Source organism: Molothrus ater, chromosome W (assembly GCF_012460135.2).
Source record: "Molothrus ater isolate BHLD 08-10-18 breed brown headed cowbird chromosome W, BPBGC_Mater_1.1, whole genome shotgun sequence".
Taxonomy (NCBI): domain Eukaryota; kingdom Metazoa; phylum Chordata; class Aves; order Passeriformes; family Icteridae; genus Molothrus; species Molothrus ater.
In genome coordinates this window covers 4,335,849-4,354,456 of record NC_050510.2, presented here as the reverse complement: position 1 = coordinate 4,354,456, position 18,608 = coordinate 4,335,849, and the positions used below count along the sequence as shown (strand labels likewise).

General features: G+C 48.4%; 1 protein-coding gene across 2 annotated transcripts; it reads right to left on the bottom strand.

The window, feature by feature from the left end:
- Window positions 1-2,791: 2,791 nt before the first annotated feature.
- LOC118701547 (uncharacterized) lies at window positions 2,792-9,525 on the bottom strand. Of its 2 annotated transcripts, none has more exons than XM_036406221.2 (2): window positions 9,414-9,525; window positions 2,792-6,759 (listed from the first exon to the last, which is right to left on the bottom strand). In XM_036406221.2, exon 2 carries the CDS (start codon window positions 6,003-6,005, stop codon window positions 3,822-3,824), a length of 2,184 nt encoding a protein of 727 aa, XP_036262114.1. In that variant the 5' UTR covers window positions 6,006-6,759; window positions 9,414-9,525; the 3' UTR covers window positions 2,792-3,821. The 2 variants fall into 2 exon arrangements, with proteins under 2 accessions (XP_036262114.1, XP_036262115.1); XM_036406222.2 differs by lacking the exon at window positions 9,414-9,525 and adding an exon at window positions 9,076-9,389.
- Window positions 9,526-18,608: the final 9,083 nt, after the last annotated feature.

Here is an 18,608-nt window from a genome sequence, read left to right as displayed (position 1 = left end):
TGTGAGGAAGGGAAGGCTCAAGGGATATGGACGCTAGGACAGGCCAATGAGCCCAGACCTGAAGGGCATCTGCCAACCACACGATGCCTTGCTGGAATGTTAAGATTGATGGACAGCTCTTAGGCAGGAGGGCAAAAGGGGGAGGGGGAAATGTTGGCACACCTGAGGGGGTTGGGATAGGTGAAACCGGAAATCACACTGCAACACATCCTGCTTCAGGAGGGCTGGGGGACAGCAGGACTCCTGGATAACTAATCAGTGTGATTAAGCAGAAGCCCCTTTATTGTTTACATTATGCTCTATTTATACATTCTAATACTACTGCACAGGCGATCACGCATTTCTTCATTGGTGCCTCTATCTTGTCCATGTGCTCTGCATGCACTTTTGAGGATATATGATTGGTTACAGTCCAGTGCTTAAAGGCTCTCCTTTATCTAGTTCTTGTGGTCTTGGCATTTTGTTTCTCAGCCTTTTTTTTTTCTTAATTTAGCACAATTTATGTCTTAGTAACCTTGATGAATTCCAGAGGGCTCCGATAAGAATAACTAAAAATGGTTTGTCTGGAGCACACTGTGGCCTAAGCTGTTTAAGTACATTTCTACAGAGGGCATTCCAGGCTCTGCACAGGCTGCTCAGTGGCTCTGCATGGTAGCACAGGGATGGACAGAGGATTAGCATCCTGTTGCCAGGGCCAGGCTAGTCCCTGGAGATATGGCTGGCCCTAAGCCTGTGCAGTGTCCTGAGGGAGCCACACAGACTGGTTTCACTGTGGACATTTTGATAAAAGTTGATGATTTTACAACTCAATTTTCCCTCCATGTTTCCTGCCCTTTTCCCCTCACATTTGCCATACTTCCCCCCCACGCACTTCTTGCGCTTTCCCCATACTGATTCCTTGCCCTTTTTTCTCCTCCAATGTCCAGTCATTTTTCCCCTCATGTTTCCCTCTCTTTTCCCCTCAGGCTTTTCACACTTTCTCCCTCACGTTTCCTGTCCTTATTCCACTCATGTTTCCCACTCTCTTCCCATCATGTTTCCTGCCCTTTCTCCTCTCATGTTTTCCTCCCACTCTGTCCCACTCACATTTCCCACCTCTTTAAATAGCTGGCAGATGGGGGTACAAACTGTCTTGTGTTTTTTTGCACGTACAGAGCAAAGCTGCAATGCTGCATTAATGAATCTATTGTCTGTTAATGGTCATCTAAACATATGCCTCACAATGGAGAGTCCTGCCTGCCCCGCACTGCTCTGGCCTGGAGACACACCGTGCCTCAGGTAGGCCAGCCTCAGGAAGCCCAGGGGCAGTGCTAGGAATGACAGCCATGGCTGGCCGGGCCTCTGGCGGGAAAGCCTGCAGGGAGTGGCAGGAGGCACTACCTCCTCGGATCAATGGCCTTGGCCACCATCTTTTGCCTGGCGCCAGCCCCTGCAGCATGGACCCCGCTCCAGTCCCGACTGCTGCTCCTGGGTAAGTGCTTTCTGGGAGAGGCATACACTGTTTTCTGTCTCTGTAGGGACTGGTCTCAGCTGAGGCTGCCCCTGTTAGCCAGCCAGCCGGCAGGACAGACTTTCTCACTCTGGCAGCAGTCACTCCCTGTCTCCCTCCCTCCCAAGCATGCCCGTGCCTTCCATGCTCATTTCGGTTTGGCAGCGCACAGAGATTGGTTTTTCAATCCTGACATTTGAATGATAATGGACTCTCTAGGCTGCTCTGCTGTGGGGTCACTGCCTTGGGACGCGGTAACACTTGGGACAGCTTCTGGCGACAGCACCCAAAGAAATGGAGTGGGACTCAAGGGTCTTCTTGCCTCTGCGACTCAGGACCACAGCATTCCTGTGCCTGTCGCTGGGCAGCCGTGACAGATCTGTAGGAACAGCAGCTGCTCCACCCTCCCTGGGGGCTGCTGCTGAGTCGCTTCCTGTGTCCAAAAGCATGAAGGCAATCTGTGGTCTCCCCTTGCAGGTGCTGAGAAGAGCTGCCCGCGTCCTGAGGGTCGCAGAATGGCCGGAGATAACTATGAGGAAATTCTCAAGTACTATGAATTACATGGAACAATCTGCACAGGTGGGCTCAGTCTGTGAATGCGAACAAGTGTGTGTGTATGTGATGTATCCACTCACCTCAACATTTATCTGAGAGATTAACTATTACTTCAGAGTCTGCGGGTGTGAGAAATGACTGCTCACTTAAAAAATTTAAAGGGTTTATTAAACCTTAACAAAAATACAACAAAAGGACTAAATAAGGAAAAGAAGGCCTGGAAGCTGCCCTCATGGTTGCCTACCACATGGCTGTCTTGTCTTCAAAATGGATGCTTAGTCTTTTTTACTCCTGGGGGTTGCATCAGCCAACCCTGGCCTCTCCCAAAGACTGTCAATCAACTCTTCTTTGCCATTTATTGGTGGAGACTGCTTTCTTGTAACTTGATTGGAGGGTCAGGTGTTGTCATGCCACCCCCCCACACCCCCAGCAACAAGCTTTTCCATTCCCAAATACCCCATGTAAGGGACACATGTGCGCGCCTTCTTTCTACCCATCCTAGACAACCCAGGCTGTCTGATGGCAACAATACGGGGGGGGGAAGGGAACTATGGGGAGAACAGAGGACAGCTAAACTTCAATAACATAACTATACATCACTAAAGCTTCTCTAAATATTCACACAATATTCATCCCTTAATTGCGAGAGCCAATCATCTTATTATCCATCTATAACAAACCCCCCTTTTCTTTTTTATAAGTTATTTGGTGTCGTGAACGGCGGAAGAAATGCCTCACACAATATGCGTGAATTGCAAATCCCAAAGTTTATTGAAAGCTCACACATATTTATATTGGTGTTAATGAAGCTTATACATATTGCAAAAGCTGAGCTCATTATTGGTTAAAGCACACTTAGATCAACCACACCTACTTCTATGCTCTAATGATTATTTTGTTTCTATGTTTACATTCTTCTAGCTTCTCTACCTAGGATATCTTCATTTTCTGGCAAGCGATTTTCTCCCCCATCTTCCCGCTTCAGCGAAGGTCACTATGACCTTTGTCAGTGATTGGACACTGGTTGCTTAGTTCCCAGCTTGTTTCCCCTATCCTTATCCAACGGTATCACATCAAAGTGGCCTTTCTCAGCTAACCAATTATCCAAAAAGCTCTCTACATTTCCCCCGTTTTTCTGTTGAACAAGCATGGTTTGGTTAAATGCGGTAGTTATCATCTTTCGCACCATATTCTGTAAGCATATACAAAAACATGGCAAAATTAATACTAACAACAAAGCTACAATAGCTACTACAATGCCAACCTTAACAATAGAACATAACCATGATCCTAAGCTTAAAGATTTGAGCCATCCATCAATACCAAGGCCTGATTCTACCTGTAAGTTCCCAGTTAACCTCCGTAACTCAGATAGCTGTGAGTGAACAGACTGTGCATGATCAGAAAGATTCATGCAACACATGCCTTCAAACTCATCACAGCCATGGCCTTGTGCAAGTAAGAGAAAATCAATTGCAGCTCTATTTTGAAGTGTCGCATGGCGAATAGAATCTACATCAAGCAAAAGACTAGAAATCGCTAAAGAAGTTGCATTTGTTTGTTTAGCAAGCCAACACCCTAACCTATTTAAAACAGCATGAGCACGTGCTGCTGATACCCCTGGAGCTAAGAAAGATGCTGCGATTATGGCCGCTGGGGACCAAAACTTCACATCATCCCGGAAGTCAGCTGCAAATGCATGAGCCATTCGTTTGCTTCTACGATGGCGGCGGCTCATGTTCAGTATCATGGACATGTTAGGTGTAAGTAGAGACAGTCATTCAAGTGTACATGGTCCCCCGTGCAGCATTGATGGGATGCCGGCCCAAGCACGGTCTCCACATATCAGGAAATATCCTGTTGGCAATTGAATAGGGTCATTCGATGAGACTGACACTCTCTTTGTCGTATAATTGCACCAGGCCGATGCATTTCGGTAGACAGTCATGCTGGAAGTTACAACATTAGAATGGTTCTTGACTGACAGCAGGCTTCTATGGTTAAAATGAATACATGCATCTGCCATCACTGACCCTAACAACTCTAACTCTTGGGGTTCCTGTGGTGCTATAGGAAAGTGGGAAATCCACTGATCCCAATTATCCACACTCGTCCTAGCATTGCTGACCTTACAAGTTGGTACATGTGAAGGGCACGGCCAGGGATCTGCTGGTAATCCAACCAAACAGGTCGTGAATGGATTGCCAGGAGAAGATAACGACAGGCAAATAGTCTCCTGTTTAGTCAAGGTTGCCAGGGTGACCCATATGTTAGTCTTGGGCTGAGGTGGGGCCCATGCCTGATGGTCTACACTGTCCACAAAAGAAGCAAAAACTAATAAAGCGATAACACAAAGATATCCGCGGCTCCAATATAACACCTTAGCAGGACCTTGCCATTGTCCTGTTTTAGGATCTCTGTATCTCACCCATACATCTTTCTTTACACCATCTGTTTCTTGTACGTAGTGACGAATCACAGCAGGAACCTTATTTTCCCCAAAAACACACAAGTGGTTCAAAACAAACAAACACTTTAACAATCTTTCTTGTGGCTCTCTGGTATCCATATATTTACTCAAACATCTTTTCAAGGTACCATTTGCTCTCTGCAGCTGCATAAACAGCTCATGTAACCTCCGGTTTTGAACCTTTTTTATAGAGGCATCCTCTATTCGCTCACACACTCCTGCAACATACGAAGAATCTGTTACAATGTTAAGAGGTCCAGAGAAATGCATCATGGCCCATACAACAGCCAATAGCTCCATTGTTTGCAAAGTGTCCAACTCAGTAGCTCGGAGTATATGATGATGCCATTGTCCCTCTTCTTGCCAGGTCACTGCAGCGGTTTTGGATTTTCTTCCTGCATCTGTGTAAGCAGTTATAGCATCCGATAAGGGCTTTAGTGATCTTTTTGGGCATTGAATCCAACCCCACTGTCCTATCCAATTCAATGGTACATTGGGAATATCATCAGTGGCAGTCACACTACCGGCTCCCAATAGGGCCTCTTGTAACTCCATACTGTTTGTCAGGTACCAGGTCAATGTATCTTTCTTCATTGGTATCTGTATCTGATCAGGTTCCTTTCCCGTAATCTGTACCGCCCGTTCATGACCCTTTTTGAGCAAATCAGCTAAAATTTCAATTTTTTGAAGAAGGGTTTTATGTTGTTGAAGTGGAGGAGATATCCATTCCAAGGCCCATATCTCCCCCGTTTTTCTGTTATGCTGAGTAAGTGCACCCAGTAAAAATTTTGGTCCACACCAAACTGTCAGCTGTATAGGGAGATCAAGATCACGTCTCCGAACACTGCCTTGTGTGACACAGTCCAATATCTGCTGCAGTGTCTCTACCTGTTCAGGGGTTATACGAACAGGCTGTGCCTGATGAGGGGGTACAGTTTTAGCCAACTGTTGCAAAGGAATCAATTGAGCTATCCTTTGTCCTTTTTCGATTCGCATAGGTGGAAAAAGAGTATGCATCATAATAGAAATCTCCCCTGTATAGTCAGTGTGTATTATTCCAGATAAAACAAATAATCCCATCATTGTAGCCGAGGAACGTCCTAAAAGCAAAGCTCCCATAGGTAATCCATCAATAATGAGTGGTCCCTTTACCCCAGTTGGAACCTTTTCTGGGTGGGTAGTCATCAGGGTCACTGTGGCTGCTGCTGATGCCAGGTCCAATCCGAGGCTCCCGGCGGTGGCAGGCTGGAGGCAGGTTGAGCTGAAGCGGTGACAGCTGCTACTTGTGTCCGGGCGCGGGGAGCTGGTGACCGGGAAGTAGAACCGTGCCGGGCAGCCGCGGGGCGGGTGGACCCCCCGGAGCCTGCTGCCCCACGGGGGGTGGGAGGCCCGTCCTGCCGCCCCCCCGGCTCGGGGGTCAGAGCGGCTGCGGAGCGGAGCGGGAGGTGGCCGGGCTGCAGCTGCTAAGCCGCTTAGGGCCGGGGCTGGCATGAGCCTCTCCGGCGGGGCGGCTGCAGGCTGCGCGCTGCGGCGGGGAGGCTGAGGGCGCGGATCCGGAGCGGGACGAGGCGGAGGGGGGGCTGCTGCCTGAAGTAGGAGCTGATAGCGGCGGGGAGCTGCTGTTTAGAGCAGGAACTTGTGTCGGCGGGGAGCCGCCGCTTAAAGTAGATGCCGGTGCCGGCAGGGGACCGCTGTATAAGGCAGGAACCGAAGTCGGTGAGGGGGTGCCACTTAAAGCAGGCGCCGATGCTGGCGGGGCCGTGTTGCATGGGCTGCACTAGGCTGCTGGGCAGCTCTTTCCTCTGCCTGGTATTTCAGCAATTCAGCATGCACGACTCACCATAACTTTCCCAACTTTCTCGCGGTTTTATCATAATCTATGACTGCCTGCCACAACTTATCCCCAAATATACGCCACTCTGATAACCTATGCACTGTGTTAGGATTTTGAAACAGTCTTTGTGCATACTCATGAGCTAACAACCCGTGAAGCTCTTTCTGCAAATCTATACTCTTAACCTGACGCTTTTATAAAAAGCCAGTAAATAAATCATATGCTGCTTGCCTTTCTTTATCCATGTTAAAGATAACAGCGCGCTTCTTGCAGCCCTTCTAGGCTCCGGCATCACGTATCTGCCGGGGTCTCTGATGAGGTCCCGAGGCGCGGCACTTTCCCTTTTTCAGCGGTGCTTTCGCCGTCCTCGGCTGCGGTAGGACCCGAACTCCGTACACCGATCGACCGTGGCTACCAGCGAAAAAACGTCTGGGGTCACCATTTGTCGTGAACGGCGGAAGAAATGCCTCACACAATATGCGTGAATTGCAAATCCCAAAGTTTATTGAAAGCTCACACATATTTATATTGGTGTTAATGAAGCTTATACATATTGCAAAAGCTGAGCTCATTATTGGTTAAAGCACACTTAGATCAACCACACCTACTTCTATGCTCTAATGATTATTTTGTTTCTATGTTTACATTCTTCTAGCTTCTCTACCTAGGATATCTTCATTTTCTGGCAAGCGATTTTCTCCCCCATCTTCCCGCTTCAGCGAAGGTCACTATGACCTTTGTCAGTGATTGGACACTGGTTGCTTAGTTCCCAGCTTGTTTCCCCTATCCTTATCCAACGGTATCACATCAAAGTGGCCTTTCTCAGCTAACCAATTATCCAAAAAGCTCTCTACAATTTGGCTCGAGCAAATAATTTGTTGTTTTTTGGTTTTTTTTATGAACTGCTCAGGTTTTTCTTGAATCAAGTTTGATTTTAGATTAGTTATAATAGCATCTGTTGATGTGGGTGAGGACAGTGGAAAAGAGTTTTAAGCAAAATGATTGGTGGAGTTTGTGAACAGAGGTCCATTATGGCTTTTACCCCCACCTACCAGGCCTACAGGGTTGCTGCCTGCAGCAGGGTTATAATCTTCTCAGTGGCGAGTACAGGGGCCAATCTGGTCTTGCCCTCTGGTTCCCACCATACTTCAGTTTTAATCAAATAATTTTAACACATTTCACTGTTCCTCCCCTTAACAGATACTTGTAATTTTCATAGGACAATTATATTATTGACTAATATAATTTAAATTTTCTGTTCAAAATATTACTTAAACAGTTATCTAAAGCACTTAGAGTAGTCGTGAGGCTTTCATTTGTCATTCACAAAGTACAGTGTCAGAACCCAGGACATCCCTCTGGCTGCCCTGGATGGCTTGAGCCCCTGCTAGGGGGCTCAGAAGCCTTGGCGTGAAGCCAAAGACACCTATGCTTTTGATTTTAACCCATGGAGAAAATTACCAACTTTATGTGAAGATTTACAAGCCCCAAGAGTTTAAGTAGAATGATAGTTTGTCACAAGATAGAAAAGTAGATTTTTGGGTTTTTAGAATGGGGGTTCAGAAGCCAAGATGGAGGGATTTGGGCGTGCCTTGTCCTTCTTCTTTCTTCTCCTTAGCCTCCATCTTCTGGGTGATGGTGGTACTTTTGGATTGGTTTAGAGTAGAAACACACTGTCTAACATAGGTGATAGGTATTAGAAAATTATTGTAAATAATATACATGTAGTTTTTAGTATAAAAAGATAACACCGCCTCTGGGGCAGTCAGTGTGCCACAGACCAACTTGCTAGACAGACCTCAGCAGGTCAGAAAAAGAATGTTATAGATAACACAGAAAAAGAATGTTATAGATAACAGAAAATAAACAACCTTGAAAACCACAGCCGTGGAATCCTGACTCCTTCTTTGATCTTGGGGCTGGGAAAAAGAGACTTTGTAACACCTCAGGGTCATCTCGACCACAGAGACTCCAAGATCTTGGTTTCCCTGGGTGGGCCTGGGCTCGGGTTAATGAGCTCAGTCCACTGAACATCAGATGTTGAATCCCAGACCGGGAAGAGGCACACCATCGAAGACAAATTCCAGAACAGACAACTTGACCTCTGCCGAGAGACAAGTTGCTTCAAGCTCGACCCGGAAAGGAGGAAATCCGGAAGGCGCCTGGGAATTCCTCACCTGTGAGCTGCTGGCCAGTGACCAGGACAACCTCTGGATCAACCTTGCAGACAACCCAGCTTTTGGTGACAGGTCAAAATTGAGAACATGGGGGCAACATATTCCCAGGAGCAACTTAGCGTTTTATCCGCTCTACAGGGTGTGATGGCCACACATCCTGTGGAGATTCCTGAGAAAGAACTCAGGGACCTTTTGCTATGGGTGCGTTGTAATTATCCACACTCAGAATCCAATTTGTTGTTTGAGCCAGGCTTTTGGCAAGAAATCAACAGACACCTTTATCATTTGGCAACAAAAAAAGATAGAACGGCCTTGAAGCTTTTATCTCCAGCGAGAGTAATGCTGGAAGCAATTTCACGGAATACCACGGGAACTACCTGACATCAGCAGGCAGCAAATATTCCCCCAAGTGTTGGGGGAGGGGAGTCGCCTTGCTATCAGCTAGCAGCAGTTGCTCCTGCCAATCCAGGAGGAGCAGAAATAATTCCCACTGCAAAGGTGCGGGAGGAACTGTCATCACCCCCAGGGTCTCCAGGGTCCCCAGACTTACCTCTACTGGTCCCGAGAAAGCTTAAATTAGAGATTTTCCCAAGCGAGTTGGAGTATTTGGATTTTGCCTTTTTCGAGGCTTGTTATCAAAGCAGAGCCTCACCACGGAGGCGGCGGGACCATTGGGGAGGGGGGCGGAGAAGATTGCGGGACCCAAGGGAGAGCTGCCTCTTGGCAACTGGCAAAGCTGTGCCGCGGCAATGCCAGGCGGCCAGCAGCAGCCAGGGGCGGCTACGGAGGCAGCAGGGGGGCCCACAGGGGCAACAGTGATGGCGCGTGGGGCGGAAACGGCTCGCGCGATTGCCACGGGAGGCCAGCAGCGGCCCGGGAAATGCTTACGTATTCTAGGATCTGCGTCGGGAGGGGCCAGGCCAGGCGGAACAGGGCACAAGGCCACGGGAGCGGAATATGCGGTGCTGGCGGTGGTGTGCGCAGTGCCAGCAGCGGCGGAACGTGGCGGACGCACGCTGATGACGCAAAACCCGGAAGTTGGAACGGGGGGGGTTTTCTCCTGTTTCGCAGACGCGGAAGAGGTGCCGGCGGGGTGGGATTTGCCGGCGCTGGGTGCAGGTGTTGACGCAGAGTGGGGAGGGGCGGGCCCCAGTGGGGATCAAAGCAGGGCGGAGACACCAGACCCAGAATGGGATCGGGGCAGCGAGAGTGACGGTTGCGGGGAGGAGGAAGGCATTCCCGAGAGCGCAGATGTGCCAGAGCAGGCTGAGGGGAGCGTGGCCAGGGTGGAGATGTCCGCACTGCCGTGGTGACACAAGCAGGGATGGGGCGTGGTCAGAGAGGAGATAGTTCTCAAGGCACCACCACGTCACAGTTCCCATGGCAACAAGCGCGCAGCCATCCCCAGCAGCCAGCACAGCCTCAATCTCAGTTAAAATCTCAAATTGGAGGGTTTCCACAAATACGGCAAATGTTATGTGAGGCACTCAAAAACCTGCCAGAGCCACAAGCTGAGAATTTTAGCAAAAATATGCAACCATCGCAGCCGGTCACAATGCTGACCCCAGCCAGTCGAGCGACAGCGCCACCTAGTGGCGGGACTGTAACATTACGACATTTCTTTACGGTCTCATAAAAGAAAAGCTAGTTCAAAGGGAACGTTTCCAGCGCAGCGAGCGAAACATCTGTCAGCTCCTGAACACCATGGGACTCAGGACATTCCTGCTGAAGCGCAGCAACAGGATGATGCAGTACATATTACTGCTTCAGTGGGTGTTTCAGATTGGATGGTTCCAACATCAGAAACTGCTGGCTCATCCAGCCAGGAACAGTCAGTTTTGATGCCAAAGGGAGTTGCTAAATTTCTTTTACAGTATATAGATACAGCTCCAGAATCTTGTCCAGAGTTTTTGGCTCAGCTTCCACAAGTTTTTCAGTCAATGCAAGGCAGTTGTGCTTTTTCCTCATCAGCAAATATTCCTCTTTCATTTATGACTGTTGGATCCTCATCTTCACAGAGTTTGCAAGCAACTCAAGAATCTCAAATCCCTATTCCTCATCCAGGACCAAGGGCAACACGAGGAGTGTCAACGCCTCAGCAGGGTGTGCAGATGCCACTGCTGCCAGTGAGTCCCAAGATGGGAGAGACTGCAGCATGGCAGCAGCCACAACAGTTGGCTCCACTCTACAGGCAAGTGCCCATGGAGACACAGGTACCAACAGCACAGACACCTCCAATGATAGATTGCGCAGATATCAGGAAGAAACTATTGAAAGAAAGAAATGTCCCTATGATTGGCACAGGAGACATTGCAATGCCACTGAATTACGATCCACAGGGCCAGAATCCAAGGTGGGAACGATTAGATCATGAAGTAGTAAAAGATCTAAACAAAGCTATCAGAGACAATGGCCTGGGATCTTCATATTTTAAGCAGATTTTAAAAGTAACGTTTAATATATATGATTTAACACCATATGATCTTAGGTCTCTTGTGTCAATGATTCTCACAGACACGCAAGCCCCCGTGTGGGACACAAGATGGAGAAGAGCTCTTGGTGAGCTAAGAGCCAGGTAACAAGGCAGACTCAAAGCAGCCATCACCATGGCACAGTTAGCAGGTGATCCTCCTGAGGACAACCCAGTGCAACAAGCGCAAAGACTTCCACGAGAGGTGTAGAGCAACATGAAGGAAGCAGCGCGAAAGGCAATTTTACAAATTGCACCAGCAGGAACTCAAGACACCATTTATACAGACATCAGGCAAGGTGCTTCGTAATATTTCTCTTCGTTCACAGATCGTCTCACACAAGCAGTGGACAGACAGGTGGCTGAAGAGGCGGAAAAACCACATCTACTTAGAAGCCTTGCGTTTGCCAATGCTAACTTGGAATGCAAACGAATCATCAGTGCAATGCCAGGTCAACCCTCTCTGGCAGAGACGGTGGAAGCATGCAGCAAGGTGGGACCACCTCAATACGTTGCGTCCATCTTGGAAGAACGGATGGAGGGAATGTTGAAAGCACAAAGTAAAAGCTTCAAAGAAGTTCTCTCAACCTTTCAAAAGAACAACAATTCTAAAGGACAATGTTACAAATGTGGGGCCCACAGGCACTTCAAGAAAAACTGTCCACAACTTGCAAAGGCTGGAATATCACCAGATGTTTGTCCAAGATGCAGAAGAGGAAAGCACCTTGCAAGTGAATGCTGTTCTCAGATGGATATGGACGGAAGACCTCTACCTCTTCCGGGAAACTCAAAAAAAGAGGGCGAATCGTCAATGCGCAATGACTCAAGTGATGGCGATGACGCAAGATCAAACACCGAAAACAGGACAATCATTGGGGAACATCAATCAGACTCCCTCAGTAGGACAATCAGCGGAATCCCCAGTGACCCAGAGTTACTACCACCTGGAGCACAATGCATCCTGGCAGGTTCTAAAATGACATGTTTCATGGATGAAAATCATGCAGTGATAACCACAGCTGTCACTGGAACTTGGCGGAAAAGACAAGATTTTTTAATAATAGGCAAAGATAGAAGCAGCATTCTCGGACTCATCATTTATCCTTCGATCATCTCGGCAAATCGCAACGAAGAGTTGACAGTTCTATCTAAACCTCTTCAACCACCATTGATTGTTCTGGAAAATACCCCAATAGCCAAAGCTATTGCTTTGCCACCCCATGCAGCAGAACAAGTCATGCCGGTGTTTGATCAGCAAGACCTTTCTTCTGGTGACCATGTGGAAGTTCATGCTTCCTGGGTGAAACACATAAGTCGAGATTGACCCATGGTCGCCTGCCAATTGACCTGCGGCGAAAAGTCGGTCACCATCAGATGGATGCTTGACACGGAGCCCAATGTCACAGTCATATCACACGCCTTTTGGCCCCGGGAATGGAATTTAGTCACACCATTGGGTTCTCTCACAGGCATAGGAGGAAGCTTTATATGTCTGCAGAGCAATAATGCAATTGTTGTCTCAGGACCAGGGGGGAAGACAGTGATCATTCATCCTTTCATTGTGCAGAAGCCCATCACAGTATGGGGAAGGAACCTCTTAGCACAATGGGGCCTGAAATTGGAAGTGGATTTTTAGTGGGGGTCACTGCGGCACACACCACTCTGAAACTGACCTGGAAAACAGACAATCCTGTCTGGGTGGATCAGTGACCCCTTGAGGGAAAGAAATTGAGTGTTTTGAAGAAGTTGGTCAAAGAGCAACTGCAAAAGGGACACATCAAACCAGCGAATACTCCCTGGAATTCTCCAGCATTTGTCATTCACAAGAAGACTTCATGGAGATTACTTCATGATCTCATGAAAATCAATGAGGTCCTTGAGGACATGGGACCACTTCAGTTGGGACTTCCTTCTCTCTCCATGATTCCGAGACATTGGCCACTTGTGATCATTGATCTCAAGGATTGTTTTTTCCGCATCCTACTTCATACAGATGATACTCCTCGATTCGCGTTCTCTGTCCCAAGCATCAACAGAGAGGACCCTCTGTAAAGGTACCATTGGGTTGTTCTACCACAAGGCTTGAAGAACTCGCCAACTACCTGCCAATGGTACGTGGCTCGAGCTTTCTCTCCAGCATGGAAAAAATATCCAGGGACAAAAATCATTCATTATATGGATGATTTTCTCATTGCAGCACCAAAACAACAGGAGCTGCAAAAAGCTCGTGACTGTGTGATTGCAGAAGTGCAAAAAGCAGGATTGGAAATCAGCACTTCGAAAATTCAAGAGATCGCACCATGGAAATAGCTGGGATGGAAATTCACGGGGCAAACAATCAGACCGCAGAAAATAGAAATCAGCTCAAAAATCAAAAATCTGCAAGACTTGCAACAACTTCTAGGAGAAATCAACTGGATGAGACCAATCTTGGGGATCATGAATGATGATCTCTCATGGCTTCTCAACTTTTTAAGAGGAGACAATGAAACCAAATCTCCCAGAACTCTCACACCAGAAGCACAGAAAACCCTTCAGAGAATTGCAGAGATCATCCAGCAGAGACGGGCACATCGTTTCGTGACTTCACTGCCCTTCTATCTGGCAGCGTTGGGGGAAGAAATACAGCTGTATGGTTTGATTTTTCAGTGGGATTTGTCTCAAAGAGACCCTCTTTTGATCGTAGAGTTGATTTTTCTATCTTACAGGTCCCCGAAAAAAATCCTCACGGACCTGGAGATGTCAGCTCAGATCATAGTGAAAGCAAGGACACGGTTGCTGACAATGGCAGGCAAACACTTTTCAATAATCTACCTATCCTTGTGTCCTGGTTTAGGGCAAATTTGGGAGAGAATCTCCAAAGGGGGGCCCCTCCAGAAAGCAAACCCACACGACCCCTCCCCCCAACCGGTTTTGGGAAGAATTCCTCAGAGAGAAGTGGAAAGAACCTGTTTATTTAACAAGCACAGCACCCCCCAGCACACAAAATGAACAATACCGGATGACACCACTCTTTCACCGCTCTGAAAAATATGACAAATTCAGAAAGTCTCTCTTGGGGGTAGTCACTCTGTTATCAGTCCCTCCAGTGCTGGGGCAGCTGCTGCAGGCCACAAGGTCCCAGTCTGGAGCAGGTTCGAGTAGGTCCAAAAACGAAAAGGAGAAACAGTCCAGGAAGAAATTTGGACTGTTTAGCTAAACTCGCTAATGAGCAGAAGCAAGAGCAAGCAGAAGCAAAGCAGAAGCAAGAGTGAGAGCAAAGCGAAAAGCCAGGCAAAAAGCAAAAAGCAGCACAATGTACTGTCCCATCTGTATGTCCCGCCAGCCGTGGGGGAGGGGCTGATAAGAAACCAAAACAAAACATTCACTCTTCAGAGCCAGTCTTGAAGGCACAGAACATAATATCCAGCATAAACAGCACACACAAATGGGGATACAAGCATCCTAATGTCACCCTAGGACATTCCACCCCTTATCCCCATATCGTCAACATAGTACCACCCATCATGCATTTTATTCACATAAAACCTCCATCTGTTCCCCCAAAAATTAAAAGCAATACCCATCATGCCCTCCTCACATCCCCACACAGGACCACTGAATCCAGGCCCCATACTACAGAGCTGCAGGATTCCCCACTTTCACTTTACCCACTCAAAACTCCATCTTTCACTTGCTCAGACCTTTGACACTTACACATTTCCTTCTCCATCTTTCACTTGCTCAGATCTTCAACACTTACACATTTCCTTCTATCTCATGTCTGTACAGTTTAATGTACAGACAATGGCAGTAACATCCAATGAAGGGTGATATTTGCATATCATTCTCACCCCACAATCAGATCTCCCTGAGGTACACATTGTGTTGTTCCATCTCTTTGCATTATCCACCATGTGCAACCTGGTCCCTGAGCAAAGACAATCCCACAAATGGGTTTGTCTGTACTCAAAGAAGAATTGATCCACACAGTCTTCCCTAACAAACCTCTGACATGTACCACTGGGACTTTATCTCCATCTATTATATTCAGGGACTCAGACTGGGCAGGACCTGCTCGGTTGGTGTACCTTCGGGTGTTAACTAACCAGGTGGCCTTTGCCAGATGCTGCTCCCAATTTTTGAAAGATCCCTCACCCAAGGCTTTCAACTGGGTTTTTAGTAGTCCATTGTACCTCTCCACTTTGCCTGCAGCTGGTGCATGGTAGGGGATATGGTACACCCACTCGATGCCATGTTCCCTAGCCCAGGTGTTGATAAGGCTGTTCTTGAAATGAGTCTCATTGTCTGACTCAATCCTCTCAGGGGTACCATGCCTCCAAAGGACCTGCTTTTCAAGGCCCAGGATGGTGTTACGGGCAGTAGCATGAGACACAGGGTAGGTTTCCAGCCATCCCGTGGTGGCTTCCACCATTGTGAGCATGTGGTGCTTGCCTTGGCGTGTCTGGGGCAGTGTGATGTAGTCAATCTGCCAGGCCTCCCCATACTTGTACTTGGACCACCGCCCACCATAGCATAGGGGTTTTACCCTCTTGGCCTGCTTGATGGCAGCACGTCTCACAGTCATGGATGACCTGAGAAATACTGTCCATGGTTAAATCCACCCCTCGGTCTCGTGCCCACTTATAGGTGGCATCCCTGCCCTGATGGCCTGAGGCATCATGGGCCCATCGAGCTAGGAACAACTCTCCCTTGTGTTCCCAATGTATGTCTATCTTGGACACCCCTATCTAGGCAGCCTGGTCTACCTGCTCATTGTTTTGGTGCTCCTCATCAGCTCTACTCTTGGGGACATGGGCATCTATGTGGCAGACCTTCACAGGTAGCCTCCCTACCCTGGTAGCGATGTCTTTTCACTCATCAGCAGCACAAATTGGTTTTCCTCTATGCTGCCAGTTAGCCTCTTTCCACCTCTCCAGTCAACCCCAAAGAGCATTGGCTACCATCCATGAATCAGTGTAAAGGTAGAACCTTGGCCACTTCTCTCTTTCTGCAATGTCCAGGGCCAGTTGAACAGCTTTGAGTTCAGCAAGTTGGCTCGATCCACCTTCTCCTTCGGTAGCTTGTGCGACCTGTCGTGTGGGGCTCCATACGGCTGCTTTCTACTTCCGGTTCATCCCTACAATGCGACAGGAGCCGTTAGTGAAAAGACCGTAGTGCATTTCCTCTGGTGGCAGTTGGTTATATGGAGGAGACTCTTCAGCCTGTGTCACTGGTTCTTGTTCTTCATCTGTGACACCAAAATTCTCACCTTCGGGCTAATTTGTAATTACCTCCAAAATCCCAGGACGATTCAGTTTACCTACACGGGCACTCTGAGTGATAAGAGCAATCCACTTGCTCCATGTAGCACTGGTGGCGTGGTGAGTGGAAGGAAACTTGCCTTTAAACATCCACCCCAGCACCGGTAGTCGGGGTGCCAGGAGGAGTTGCCCTTCTGTACCAATCACCTCTGAGGCAGCTTGAACTCCTTCATAGGCAGCCAAGATTTCCTTCTGTGTTGGAGTATAGCTGGCTTCAGAGCCTCTGTAACTTCGACTCCAAAATCCTAGCGGTCGCCCCTGAGTCTCCCCAGGCACCTTCTGCCAAAGGCTCCAGGACAAACCATGGTTCCCGGCTGCAGAGTAGAGCATGTTCTTCACATCTGGTCCTCTGTCCTGACAGGGCCAAGGGCTACCACATGAGCGATCTCCTGCTTGATCTGGATGAAGGCTTATTGCTGCTCAGGGCCTCAGTGGAAATTGTTCTTCTTGCAGGTGACCAGGTAAAGAGGGCTCACGATCTGACTGTACTCAGGAATATGCATTCTCCAAAAGCCTATGGCACCTAGGAAAGCTTGTCTTCTTCTTATTGGTTGGTGGAGACATTGCTGTGATCTTGTTGATGACATCTGTAGGAATCTGACGCCGTCCATCTTGCCACTTCACTCCTAGGAACTGAATCTCACGAGCTGGTCCCTTTACTTTGCTCTTTTTAATGGCAAAACCAGCTCCCAGAAGGATTTGGATGATTTTCTCTCCTTTCTCAAACACTTCTGCAGCTGTGTTCCCCCACACAATGATGTCACCAGTATACTGTAGGTGTTCTGGAGCCTCACCCTTTTCTAGTGCACTCTGGATCAGTCCATGGCAGATGGTAGGACTGTGCTTCCACCCCTGGGGCAGTCAGTTCCAGGTATACTGCACTCCCCTCCATGTGAAAGCAAACTGAGGCCTGCATTCTGCTGCCAGAGGAATGGAGAAAAATGCATTGGCAATGTCTATAGTGGCGTACCACTTTGCTGCCTTGGACTCCAGCTTGTACTGGAGCTCTAACACGTCTGGCACAGAAGCGCTCAGTGGTGGAGTCACTTCATTCAATGGACGGTACTCCACAGTCAATCTCCATTCTCCTTCAGATATATGCACAGGCCAAATGGGGCTGCTGAAGGGTGAGTGGGTCTTGCTGACCACCCCTTGGCTCTCCAGCTCTCGGATCATTTTATGGATGGGAATCACAGCATCTCGAGTGGTTCTATACTGTCGTCGATGCATTGTGGAAGTGGCAATTGGCACCTGTTGCTCTTCTCCCTTCAGAAGTCCTACTGCAGATGGATTCTCAGACAGTCCAGGCAAGGTATTCAATTGCTGGATGCCCTCTGTCACTACAGCTGCTATCCCAAATGCCCACCTGAGTCCTTTTGGGTCTTTGAAATACCCACTTCAGAGGTAGTCTATGCCCAAAATACATGGGGCCTCTGGGCCAGGCACAATAGGGTGTTTGTTCCACTCATTTCCAGTCAGGCTCACATCAGCTTCCACCAAAGTGAAATCCTGGGATCCCCCTGTCACACCAGCAATAGAAACAGACTCTGTGCCCACATGTCTCGATGGGATTAATGTACATTGTGCACCAGTATCAACTAAAGCTTTATACTCCTGTGGTTCCTGTTGTGTTGTGTTATTATGCTCCCCCGGTTTAAGCTGGAATGTTCTGTTACCCCCTTTTTCTGTTTAATGGTTCTGTCTGGAATTCCCCCTCTTTCCCAGTTATCTGTCCATCATCTGTTACCCTGGAAACTCGCGCCTTTCTGTCACCCCCAAATACCCCCCTTTTATCCAGAAACTTCGGTGTTACACATGGAATTATTGGGCGGGGGACCGGGGTGTTACTCTGCGTTCTGGAATAAAACCTGGACTGGCCCTGGTCGGAGGGACGCTCTCCCATTCCCTGTCTGTGGTACTGTGCCTTTTTGTCCGCCTCTGGCAGAGCTGAACGCCGATCCGGCATGTCCCTGATGACGGAGCGGCTCCTGCGCACTGAGCCACGAAACCGCACCCCCCCCCCCCCCCCCCCCCGCTCCGTCTGCTGGCAGGCGGGAACGGCGGCGCAGGCGGGAACTTTAAAGTCACAGTTACCGCAGTTCCGATGTGCCAGGCCAACGAATCCACACAGACCAGAAAACACGATTTTCCCTGGCCTCTACCTGGCTAAAGGCAGAGCCCCTCTGTGGTGGTTTGACAGGAAATGTGTTTTTTGGGATGCTGTGTTTTTGGCCAATGGATATTCAGACTTTAATATTGGCATTTAACCTGGCCATTGGGACATGGACACGCCTCTGAGAACACGGGGTT